Source organism: Panthera onca, chromosome A3 (genome assembly GCF_046562875.1).
Source record: "Panthera onca isolate mPanOnc1 chromosome A3, mPanOnc1 haplotype 2, whole genome shotgun sequence".
Lineage (NCBI taxonomy): Eukaryota > Metazoa > Chordata > Mammalia > Carnivora > Felidae > Panthera > Panthera onca.
Window position 1 is genome coordinate 36,137,565 of NC_138341.1, and position 12,438 is coordinate 36,150,002.

At 41.1% G+C, this 12,438-nt stretch overlaps 1 protein-coding gene across 2 annotated transcripts in view; it reads right to left on the reverse strand.

Annotated features, from left to right (window-relative positions):
- The window catches only part of BUB1 (BUB1 mitotic checkpoint serine/threonine kinase), a 46,717-nt gene that overhangs the window by 17,145 nt on the left and 17,134 nt on the right, over positions 1 to 12,438 (reverse strand). For both annotated transcript variants that reach the window (XM_081795225.1, XM_060654483.3), the window contains exons 10-17: positions 12,099 to 12,358; positions 10,228 to 10,286; positions 8,795 to 8,923; positions 8,589 to 8,699; positions 7,735 to 7,834; positions 6,604 to 6,685; positions 3,415 to 3,589; positions 1,102 to 1,189 (exon numbers count right to left, since the gene is read on the reverse strand). In XM_081795225.1, the coding sequence (XP_081651351.1) occupies positions 1,102 to 1,189; positions 3,415 to 3,589; positions 6,604 to 6,685; positions 7,735 to 7,834; positions 8,589 to 8,699; positions 8,795 to 8,923; positions 10,228 to 10,286; positions 12,099 to 12,358 (1,004 nt within the window). The remainder of the gene's footprint in view (positions 1 to 1,101; positions 1,190 to 3,414; positions 3,590 to 6,603; positions 6,686 to 7,734; positions 7,835 to 8,588; positions 8,700 to 8,794; positions 8,924 to 10,227; positions 10,287 to 12,098; positions 12,359 to 12,438) is intronic.

Consider the following 12,438-nt stretch of genomic DNA (forward strand, 5'->3'; position numbering starts at 1 on the left):
AACTTAATCATCTCACAGGGTCAAAGACAGTTATTACCCTGGCAACTGATTTTTGTCCTGTATAGGTCTATGTTATGCCAAGGGTGGCTTACGGCAGTCTTGTGATTCAGACGTTTAGTTGCAGGTGGGAAGATTGCTGGTGGGCCTATCGAGCGGCATTTTAAATTAAAAGGCAAGATCTGTTAATTTGCGTGTTTTTTTTTTAATTATTAGGGAGTTGACCATTTTCTACATGTTTACTCATTCTTTTCTTTTGTAAATTCTGCTCATGTCTTTTGTCCAATTTATTTGCCGGAGTCTCGCTTTAAGAAGAGGTTTTTAATAACAAGAGGCGGCACAGCATAGTGGTGAGAGCAAGCAAGGCTTTTGAAACTAGAGAAATGGGTTCAAATTCCAGTGCTGCAATCACAAGTTGTATGACTATAGGTCATCTATTTTTTTTTTTTTTTTTTTAACTCTCTAGACCTGGTTTCTTCATCTCTAACGATGAAAAGGATAGTTCCTACAATTAATTTACTGTAAGGATTAACCAAAGGGTACAGTGCACAAAAAGTGTCAGCATCATACGGGAATATAATAAATACTCGAAAATTGCAGCTACTCTTAGCGTCTGTTGCGTTTCCCAGACTATTCAAAACAGTGCAACTTTACTTCTGCAAAGCACTAGCGTATGCTGCATCTGCATTTTGTACCAATACCTAGGAGGCCGAAACATTCTATCTTACTCCTCTTGAAAGAAAGTTATTGCCTTTCTCAGTTAGAACGGATATAAAGAAAGAGATGCGCATTTGCTCGGTTCCGCAGTAGTTTTCACGCGCCAGGGTCTTTCGCTGGTCAGAGTATGTAGGCTCTGCTCTCCAAAGGAGTAGAAGTCAGTCACAGGAACTGTTCCCATAGACTCTCTGCTACCCCAGCTGCTTCTCTCACTGCCCTGATGTGGCCAGCGTATGGTACATATGGAGAGAGTACCTTCTGGCTTATCCCTGCGAGTCCATGAAGTCTCTGTTTGCCTCGAAGGGTGGGAATTAGGTATTCCACCACATCCTAAAAGCAAAACTAGAGCGACAGTGGGTGACAGAAGCACATGTGCCCTCATAGTACCTGAACTTTCTGTCTTTTGAGGGTTCCACCACGTTTTCTTCACGAGAATCCAGAGTCACGTGGGGGCACTGTTTTGCTACCACGTTTTCTGAAATATGGAGAAGATGAGAGAGAGACGTTATGCATGCGTGTGTCCATACACACACGACCTCATATGGTTATAAAGTCCAGGATTCCTTCTTATACCAACTTTCGTTGTAATTTCAAAATAGCATTCCACGGTAAAATGTTCCATAATGTTTAAAAACGGGAAAAAAAAAAAATCACTAAAATTTTTTTTACCACCACTACCATTTGTGAGCATTTCAACTCCATACAATCCTTCAAGAGAAAAGGGTCGGGAGTTGGCAAGTCAGTTCTGGGCAGGATGAGCAGCCTATGGAGGTTACCGGTATGGTGGAGGGCACACCCTGCTTCAGGAGAACCTGAAGACAAGGACGTGGAGAGTAAAACGCTGCAACGCTTCTGGGGGTGGGGGTGGAGATTTGCGTGTCCTTCTGTGTAACTGCTTTATTTAGTCTGTTAGTGTTTAGTTGGTTAAACTGATTTAGAGTGTTTGTATCTGGAAGCTACCTGGCAATACTCACCATCACTCCCTTTAACTAAAAACAAACCAATGAAAACTGTCTACGGAAAGACAAGCTAGGAAGGCAGAAATGTGGAGTATACCTCTACCAATGACGCTAAGACTACATACAGCCAGGTATTACACCGGACTAAACTATGAGCTAGTGCCTCACCAGGCAGCTGCTAATCCTTTTTACAACTAGAACACCAGCTTCTATTTATCTAACTGACGTGCAAATACTACAAGAACAGGCAATATTGACTCTCTGAAAGACTCTACTGAGTAGTTTTCCCAAATGGAAAACACTTGGAAAAATTTTTTTATTAAAGTGACAAGCTTGTGATGGCACTTGGCAGTTGTCCAAGTTTCAACTGAACTCTCCTTCAAAATCCAGAAAAGAAATGTAACATACTGAGCTAGTACTCTAAGAGAAACTTTTTAGTCTTTAGTTAAAAATGTATAGGTCTATAGGCTCAGACTTTATAGTGCAATATACTTCCACGAAGTAGAGTGCAATTCTTTGAGCGTTCTTTCATTATTGCTTTGGGGAACAATTACTATTTTTAGTAAAAGTGTCATCAGTGGGGCACCTGGGTGGCTTAGTTGGTTAAGCGTCCGACTTCAGCTCAGGTCGTGATCTCACAGCTCACGGGTTCGAGCCCTGCATCGGGCTCTGTGCTGACAGCTCAGAGCCTAGAGGCTGCTTTGGATTCTGTCTCCCTCTCTGTCCCTCCCCCACTCGTGCTCTTTCTCTCTCTCAAAAATAAATAAACATTAAAAAAAAAAAAAAAGTTTTTTTTAAGGTGTCAGCAGTATTGGAGTTTGGCTAGTAAATTAGTAGTCATCAAAATGGTAAAGTGGTCCCAGACCTTATTGTATGTATTTTATTGGTTGGTATTTAATTTTAATAGGTTGGTAATAATTATTTGCACTCAACGCCAATGTCTATTAAGGTTCAATTCAGATAAAGATCTTTGATACAGGAGTGTTATGTTTAGGGGAAATAAGGACTGTGAGTTTTATTATTACTCTCGTGAGGTCAGTCATTAAAAAAAAAATATCTGATTTTCCTGAGTGTAGTACTTGGGTGTAACTCTAATGTAAAATTTGTAGACATACAACAAGGACTAAAATTTGCTATTTTCTACTCTTAAAATAGACCTGTCCATAGTGGTCATTTTGTTTGCAGTAAACATAACATAAACCTAAACCCTGTACAAATGGGTTGGACTTTGCATATCTATGTTCAAATGCTTCTATAGGTTTTCCTCCTGTTCCACCTATAATCTAAGTTATTAAATTTCTAAAATGCACAGACTTTTTTTTTTATTTTTAAAAAAAATTTTTTTTTTTTAACATTTATTTATTTTTGAGACAGAGAGAGACAGAGCATGAACAGGGGAGGGGCAGAGAGAGAGGGAGACACAGAATCTGAAACAGGCTCCAGGCTCTGAGCTGTCAGCACAGAGCCCGACGCAGGGCTCAAACCCACGGACCGTGAGATCATGACCTGAGCCAAAGTCGGGCGCTTAACCGACCAAGCCACCCAGGAGCCCCTAAAATGCACAGACTTTAAGAAAACAATATACCAAAAGAAAAAAATCATATATGTAATAATACAGTAAATGGACTTGAAGCTTCTTCTTTATAATTTTTCAACTTCCATTTAGGATTTCCAAGAAGAAAGCTAATTGTGCAAGAACTGAAGCTGGCAGAAGACAACATGCTAATAGTGCCACACACACCTTTGTCCTCCAGAGCGTGCACGGAGTCCCCTGGTGGCTTGTGGAAAGGAGTAGATGCAAGCTGTGCAGCAGAGGTAAAGGCTCCCGGGCTCTTAGGACTGGGCGCCAGGGTTTTGTTGCAGCGGATGCCCCATACGGTTGAATCATCTGACAACTCTTCAGTGTGAGGTACTTCCTGCAACAAAAGATGAGCTGAAAAAAAAGCAGCAATCTCCTTCTTTTGTCCACAAAATGTAACACACTCATACTTTTTAAGATTCAAAAAATGAGGAATTAAAATATTTTTTTTAATGTATATTTATTTTTGAGACACAGAGACAGTGTGTGAGCCGGGGAGGGGCAGAGAGACAGGGAGACATAGAATCCCAAGCGGGCTCCAGGCTCTGAGCTGTCAGCACAGAGCCCGATGCGGGGCTTGAACCCACGGACTGTGAGATCGTGACCTGAGTTGAAGTTGGAGGCCCAGGCACCCCCCCCCCCAAAAAAATGAGGAATTAAAGAGAAAATACATGTCACCCCTGGCTAACACAGTCAAGGACATTGTGGTTCCGTTCTCCCCAGAAGTGGGACACACCCCAGTGGAGTCGCACTGCATTCAAGGGTCACGTTTTATGTTCCAATTTTTATTTATTTATTTTTTAACTCGAAAAGCCTAGATTTATAGGAGAGTTACAAAGATAGTACAGAGTTCTCACGTGCATTTCGTCAAACTTCCTCTGATGTTAACATCTTATAGAATCCTGGCGCATCTGTAAAAACACTACTCCTATAGATGCTATTTGGATTTCATCATTTTTCCACATGTCCCTTCTCTGTTCCAGGCTCCAGTCCAGGACACGTGTGGCATATAGTCTTCTCTAATCTGTGCCAGTGTATTGGTCTCAGTCTTTCTCACATGGACACTTTTGAATACTGGTTGGGAGCTGTGTACAATGTCCCTCCCATTTGGGTTTAAATTTGGCCTTTCATATGTTTAGACTGGGGTTATATTGATTTCAGGGAAGAATATCAGGGGTAAAGCGCCCTTTCTTGTTACATCCTATTAGGAGATATATGATATCAACACAACTTATTACTGGGGATAACCACTAATAACCAATAACCAGATTAACCAATCAATCACCTGGTGAAGGTAGTGTCTGCTGGGTTTCTGCTCTGCAAGAAACTATTTCTTCCTTTCCTGACCCTTATTTATTCATAGCAAATCATAGTTAGCCTACACTCAAAAGGAGATGGGGCGCCTGGGTAGCTCAGTCAAACATCCGACTCTTGATTGTGGCTCAGGTCATGATCTCACGGTTCCTGAGATCGAGCCCCGTGTTGGGCTCTGTGCTGACAGTGCAGAGCCTGCATGGGATTCTCTGTCTCTGCCTCTTCTCCATGCACGCTCTCTCTCTAAAAATAAATAAACTTAAAAAAAAAAAAGGGGAAGTAAATGAAGATCCACTTCCTGGAGGGAGGGATATCAAAGAATTTGTGGACAGATGTTAAAACAATCACATTGAAAATGTGAGTGAGATACTGCAAGGCTATACAAATACCTTGTTCCTTCTTAAAGTTTCACTCACTAATTTTAATATTCATTTATGGATCTAGCTTGGAACAATGATTACTGTGGTGTTCTAATGGCTTTTTCTATTACCACTCATTCCTTCTACGTTTATTACTTCTCATTTTTACTTCTACTTATTAATTCTTCTGTAAGGAAGTTTTGTTTTGTCTTGTCTCCCATTTATTTATATCATTGTTGATATTTATTTTATTTCTTGGGTTATAATCCGATACTACCTTATTCTATTTATTTTCTTGTTCAGATTGTGTCTGGTTTGGCCACCGGCGTATTCAGGTTGGCTCCTGAGTTCTTTTGTTATGCCATCTTTTTTTTTTTTTTTTTTTAAAGCGCTTCCTTACTTTCTGGCACTACAAAATGCTCTAAGCTCATCTTGTATTTTTCTTCTTCAGCCTCAGAATTAACTGTTTCTCCAAAAATGCAATGGCCAAGTTTTAGAGTCTATACACAAAGAGAAACTGCTGAGTCAGAATTACACTAGGCAAAGCCCGTTAGTTGCCAATAAAATGCCACCCATGGTTTTAATATGCGGTGCACAGATTTTATATAGCCACCGTATCTCTTCCAATGCTGGAGGAAACACTGGCTGTTGTTTCTTCAGATGAACACAGGATAAAGCAATTGGCTTATGCTTAGGGACAGGATGCAAAAAATTCATCATGGATTTTTTGGCCAGAACACATCTGGTTGAACAGTTCGGTGAAATGCATCTATGAATTGATGCCACTATATTTGAAATCCAGTCCATTACTTGGAAGTTTTTAAGAAGGCCAAAAAGTTCATCAGAAGGATTAGTGAACTGAGTGATAATTTGTTCAGAGAATCCACTGTGGGGGCGCCTGGGTGGCTCAGTCAGTTAAGCGTCCAACTCTTGATTTTGGCTCCGGTCATGATCTTACGGGTTCGTGAAATCGAGCCTCGTATTGGGCCTGTGCTGAGAGCACGGAGCCTGCTTGGAATTCCTTCTCTCTGCTCTCTCTGCCCTACTCTCTCCCTCTCTCTCTCAAAATAAATACATAAATAAATAAATTAAAAAACAAAAACAAAAACAGAATCCACGGTGGAATTAAAACTACGAACCAGGGTTTAGCACAGATTTCAGTGCTAGAGTCTGACCCCTCACGGTCAGAGGGCTGGGCTGGGTGAGTGGAGAAAAGCAGAGCACCCACATAACACACTCAGGGCGAGAGCAGAAGCTGCCCATGGGCTGGGCACCCTCGCTGCTCTGACAGAAGAACGCTGACGCTTGTCTGCTGAGTTACACTGATGAAGGACCTTCCAGTTTAATTTAGACTTGGGTTTTCTAACATTCCACTGGAGGCCTCACTTCTTGGGTTTGGAAAAAAATATATCTCCCACTGGTTCCTCCTGCCAAAGGAAAGGCTCTTTGAGGGCAAGGATCATATCATTTTTTAGTTTCTGTATCTACCACCGTGTACGATACACAGTAGATGCTTGAATAATTGTAGAATAATGTTCCAACCCACTCTTCATATTACATTGTACTTTTCAGGACTGTTTAATATACACTAACTCATTTGATTGACATAATAATTTGGTAAAATGAAGGGCAAAGAGATATAAGACTAATTTCGAGGATGAGGCAGTGATTTACTCACATTTGGTTTTGAAGGAAATCTGCTCATAGAGCGTTCTCCAAAGGTCCTGGCTCCCGTGGGTTTATTTTTAGGCTGTGGTAATCTAAGGAATGATTTCTAGAATTACAAATTGTAAAATATGCTACAGGGGATCCTACCACGTAAATAAGACTGTTAGAAACATTTTCCATTTATCTTATTTGACTAGTAAGATATTTACTTATTTACACATTTACATATTCCTTACTTTTACAGTAGTTGTAGAAAAACTGAATGCAAGTTGAATTAACTTGACTGTACACATAAAAATAGATCTACAGTAACTTAAGAGAGGATAGAATATATAAAATCTCTACTACACTGAGTTATAAATAGGACAAAAAGAGAGGTAGAGCTATCGCCAATAGAAGGTCATGGACGCCATACATCGTGTTTCTTATGTCTAAGACTAGGTCTAGCTACGGAACTTCCTTCTGAGCTGATCAGACTGTTTCCTTTCTGCCTCAGTGTGAATCTCTCCAACACCGCGATACTCTTAATTCACACTGACACCTCTCTCTCCACGATTTAAACTGTAAACTGAAAATTCCTGGAGCTACCCCATTTTACCCCCACATATGGCTCCCTGGTGATCTTTCAGCTTAAAACATCTCTCTGTAGCATAACCTAGTATAAGCCACTTCCTTTTCTACGTTATCAATCCTGCAAATACAAACAGAGCATGTATGGACACGCGTACTGGTAAACTCATTCATACCTAATTCAGCTTCAAATCTATAGAATCCTTCAGTTCTCTGATAATTTGTAACCATACTGTTTTCCTGTCAACACATGCTTTTGCTATGGGAGGTCTGCTTTCTCATAACTCTGGTGTCCAATGCAGATCTGGACAACTTTAGCAAGAATCTTCCAGTCATGTGGTTAAAATGCTCGCTGGTGGCAGAGCTGGCACTGGTACCCAGGCCATCTGATCAGTGAGCCACGTTTTCTCACTATCCCGAGTCCCAGAGGAACCTCTGCCGGCATCTCATGTCCCTCTGACAACACCCATCTCCTCCAGTCCACCACATCTCTTCCAAACCCGGAGAAAAACCTGGCTGGCTGTTTCCTCAGGTGGACACAAGATAAAGCAGTAATTAAATGTGTCTTTACCCATAATTTTCCTTGTTTCCATCCTCGAACACAGGAAAAGCAGATGACAAAGAAGAGATGATCTTATTGACTCCCCAAGCCCCAGAAGAACTTGCATTTTCTGCATTGGAGTAAAAAGTAGCATTTTATTATTGTATTAGGAAAAAACATTTATACTTTATGCTAAACTTCACCTACAAATAAAATGGAACAACAGCTTACAGAAAAGAACTGACACAGTTTTCAAATACTAGGTAACAAGATAAGTCACTTTGTAGTGAGATGAAGGGACTTAACTGTGGTCACAGGGTTTAACACTCAAGCCTGTAGGTCTTGAGCTCCTGCTACACGCAAGGCACGGTATTCATCATTCTCCTAAAACATTGCTCTGGTCACCTGACTCACTGAAAAAAGCTCTCTGTGGCTTTTCTTTCCATTTCCTGTAAGAAAGAATTGACCTCTTAACTTTATATTCTGAGGCCTCCCGAGACTAATGATCCTATTTATCTTTATGATGATCTCGGTCTGGCTTCCAGCATAAAACCTGGGACAACAAATGTGGGCTCCAACACTCCACCCAGGCCATTACTCGAGCCAGGCAAGGCTCAAGTCATACCTCAAGTACTCAGCTTTTCCTGGCCATTCCTTACTCACCAGGATTTTGTCCTTCTATTATTTTCTAAGAAATAAAACCAATCTGTGACATGTATTTAGTCCCTTTACAAACACTATCACATTTTTTTATTTCATGCATTGTCTGCCCTTGTGGGACAAGCTAATCAAGGGAAGGGCAATTTCGTGTATATTCCTTGATATTTCCTGTGGCAACCACCCACAATGCCTACACACTTAGTAGTGTTTTAACAAATGATTACTTTGAAACTGGGCCTCAAAAGCATCTTCATTTTGATCTAGAGATGGCCATTCATCTTTGTCATCAGAAATATCAGGAAGCGTCGGAGCCTGAAACATATTCATGATGAAACCTTAGAAGAATAAAAAGAGTAACTGTAAACATGATTGCAAAAGAGCTTTCATTAATTTGTCGCCAGATGCTACACATTCAAACAAGAGGCTTTACCTAATGCTTCTTTTGTGTGCACGGTGGGTGATGGCTGTACCCTGGATGGGGTTGCCTGAACCATTCCCAGTGACGTGTTTGGAGTTGTGTGAAAAGAACCTGTGTTAACAACCTTATGTGTTTCAGACCCTATAAAGGAAATGGGACAAAAGGCATTACCAGCAGAGAAATCAGAACAATTTAGAAGGCACAAAATTTAAGGAACATTGCAATGAAAACATTTTATTATTGCTGATAATTACCACTAAGGACTTCTATTATTATAGTGCTCACATATCTTTCACTTTTATTTTTATAATAGTCCCATGAGGTAGGTAAGGCAAGAATTATCCTTTTATGGAAAAGGAAATGACAGTTCAAAGAGATGAAGCGGCTTGGTCTCAGATCAGATCAAATCAGCTGCCTTGTCATAAGTTGCACCCTTCGCTCCACTGTCCCCTAAGAAATACATGTTAATAGTCACACAGTGAATCTTAAGACTGGCTTTCCATCTTACTCAGCTGGAGCCCGGACAACGGCATACAAGGCCCCGTAAAGCCTGGGCGGGACCTGCTCACTCAGACCTCATCTTCCTCCTCCTCTTCCTCTGACTCACTCCAGCCACCTCAGCCTCTTCGCTGTGCATAGAAACCATCAGGGAGATTTCTCATCTCAGGGCTCTGCATTTGCTGTTCTCTCCGCCTGAAACAAGTTTTCCAAGCTAGCTGCATGGGAAGCTCCCTCCTTTGGGACTTTATCCAAAATATCACTCTGTGAGCATCTTTCCCGGTCACCTCTGACATTTCAATTCCCTCCCCCTGACACTCCCTTTCCCCCTCTGTGCGGGTGGGAGGTTTTGTCTTTTCTGTTTATAACTCCATCCCTAACTACCTGGAACAGTACCTGGCATCTGGCAGGTGCTCGGGAAGTCTTGGTGAAATGCAGGTGTTCCCAGCTGTTTCGAGCAGCTTTGCTCCCCACTGAACCGTCACTTGAGAGGATACCAGTCACATAGGGCAAGTGACTGCACAATCGATGTATCTTGTTTTGTTCACAAAACTTACCTTGTATGCAAATGCCTCTAACAAAGTAGTACCAAATAGAAGTATAATCCTCCTAATTAAACTTATAATTACCTTTCCTACCCCACAATATATTAAAGATAACTCTTGTTTTAGGTACATCTGCTGAGAAATTGAATAAAAAAGGTTTCACGAAATCAAATTTCCAAAGGATTCTACCTAAAAAGATATGACCAAGAAGCAGATTTCTACCTTTATTTGAGATGGTCTGGGGCTTCTCTAACCCCTAAAGTCTAAGAATTGGAAAGTGAACACCCCAGTTCATTAAGGCTTGAAGTCTTCATGAGCCACAGCCACCCAAAAGACCTCTGAGTGACCTCAAGAAGCCTGGGCAAAGAGGTCAGAAACAAATTTAATATAATTAAACATTACCTTCTTTTATCTCTGCTCCACTCTGTGGTTTGAATTCATGAGTACTTTTAGCCACACATCTGAAAGAGAACACTCTTGAGACAAACTGACTCCCCAAAACAAACAATAAACAATGTCAGCAATTACAAGCCTGTTTACTTAAAGTACGGACGGAAGTGCTTAGGTGTAAGTAAATAAAGTGTTTTATTTTTTCTTTCATTTCCTTTTGAAGAAAAGAATTCTTATAGATCAAGGTCAGGTACTACATGTTGCCTTGACACAGTGGGCCTGTATTCTAACATCATGTAATCACTCCTGTATCTGGGAGGGCAGGAAAACTGCCTCTAATTCGAATGACCCCATTTATTACATAGGCTAAAGGGCTCACACCCAGGTCCAGGCCTTGGTGAGCAATGCAGCTGGCCACAGTCATGCTATGGGAAGCACTGGTGTGCTTTAGCTGTGATGCTGAGCCAGTAGCCACATAGCATGGTTCTGCCGACTTTAAGAGTTCTCGAGAAATAAAAAAGATGGCACACAAGACATTTATATCACAGTTTAAGTACAGTCACGATAGTGGACCTCACTTGTCTATTTAACATTGCTAAAATTCCCTTAGCAGGGACCACGTTAGGGTGTAAGTAAAAAGTACAACACACTTAATTTTATAAATCCTCACTAAACTGTCTTAAAAACATGAGTTCTTACATGAGATTCCAGACAAAGGCATCTTTTCTCTGCCACGGTAAGCTGTCCTGGCTAGTGAGAGTACCAAGGGTCCATTCAGTTCCTTGCCTGGGCCGGGGTCAGGGTCAAGCTGAGGTGCTTCTGACTGAGATCTGAATGTTCATTAGGTTAAAGAGTTTCACAGTTTTTATAGGGACAGCTCGTCTGGCCCCTCCAGCCTCATGACTCTGTCTCTGCTGGGGCGGATGGGACACGCAACATCTTTTTGAGCCTGTCACTGCTCTCCTGTTTTTATCATTTTATAACTGTGTTAACAGTGAAGAACTAATAAGGTCATAGACTCCAACGACGCAACAGTTCTTTTTTTACATACACTGTATGACACAGGACACAGGTCTGAATTATTAATCTAATGTGAGTGAAAAAGCATTTTAAATATTATTTCCAGGAAAAATCATTGATAAAAGTTAACCTCAGATATTGAGAAGAACCGGTCCTTATGAGCCATAATCTGTGCTAAGGAGTTTAGCCCAAGGGAAGGGTACAAGTTACACGGTCGCTCTCATTTTTTCTAACGGATCAATAAAATTGCTGTATGTAAAAAGAGAGAAAGAGCGTGCCGAAGTCATGGGAGGTAAAAATTTAAACAAAATAAGTTATTATTTATAAATTATAATTTATGAAATCTAGGAAAATCCCTCAAAATTTGGGGAAAAAAAAATCCCCAAAGCAGTGTACAACAGATGGGTTTTGGCATATCGTGTAATGGATATGAATCCCAAATTACTCCTGGTGGGAAGCTAGAAGGATCAGGAGAACCCATGTGAGGAACACGTGTCTGGACAGTAATAATCACTACATGTATTCAAGGCCAGTAAGAAAGGCCATTTCAGTTTAATCACAGGTTAATAGCTGTACATTCTCCAGTTACAAAAAAAAACGGTGAGTTTTAGGTACTGAATATTCTTAAGGGAAGAGAGAAGTATGAAATGAAATGAAATGAACACTCTAAAAGAAAAATAGTGTAATAAGTCTGAAAGATTTGGGACGATTTCGGTAACTTTTTCAACATGTCCATCTACAGATTACAGTAAAAACAGGAATCATTCATCTTTTATATACTGTTCTTGAAACTGCAGAACATGTAAAGAAGCTGACAAATGCCACTCCCGTCACTATCGTCTCTAGGATGACCTTCGCCTTACCCGTCATCTTTTCCGGCCACTGGAAACATGGAGTCTGTCACTGGCTGGGCTGCCAGAGGAACAGGAAGAGATACACCCTGGCGGATGGCTGGGGACACCAAAGCGGCAGTGACAGCATTTGCCATAGGAGGAGCAACAGGTGTTGCCTCTCTGGGTCTCTCCCCCATGTTCTTTGAGGTCTGCTGATTGATGGCTGGAAGACACAGAGCTCTCGGTTCCTGCTGGGAGCCTACACTTGGCCCCATCCGTGCCGGATTAACCTTTCAAGTTAAGCAAACAAAAACAAGGCCGTGAAGTCCGGAGTACCACTCATGAGGTACTACAGCTTTGCAAAGAATGG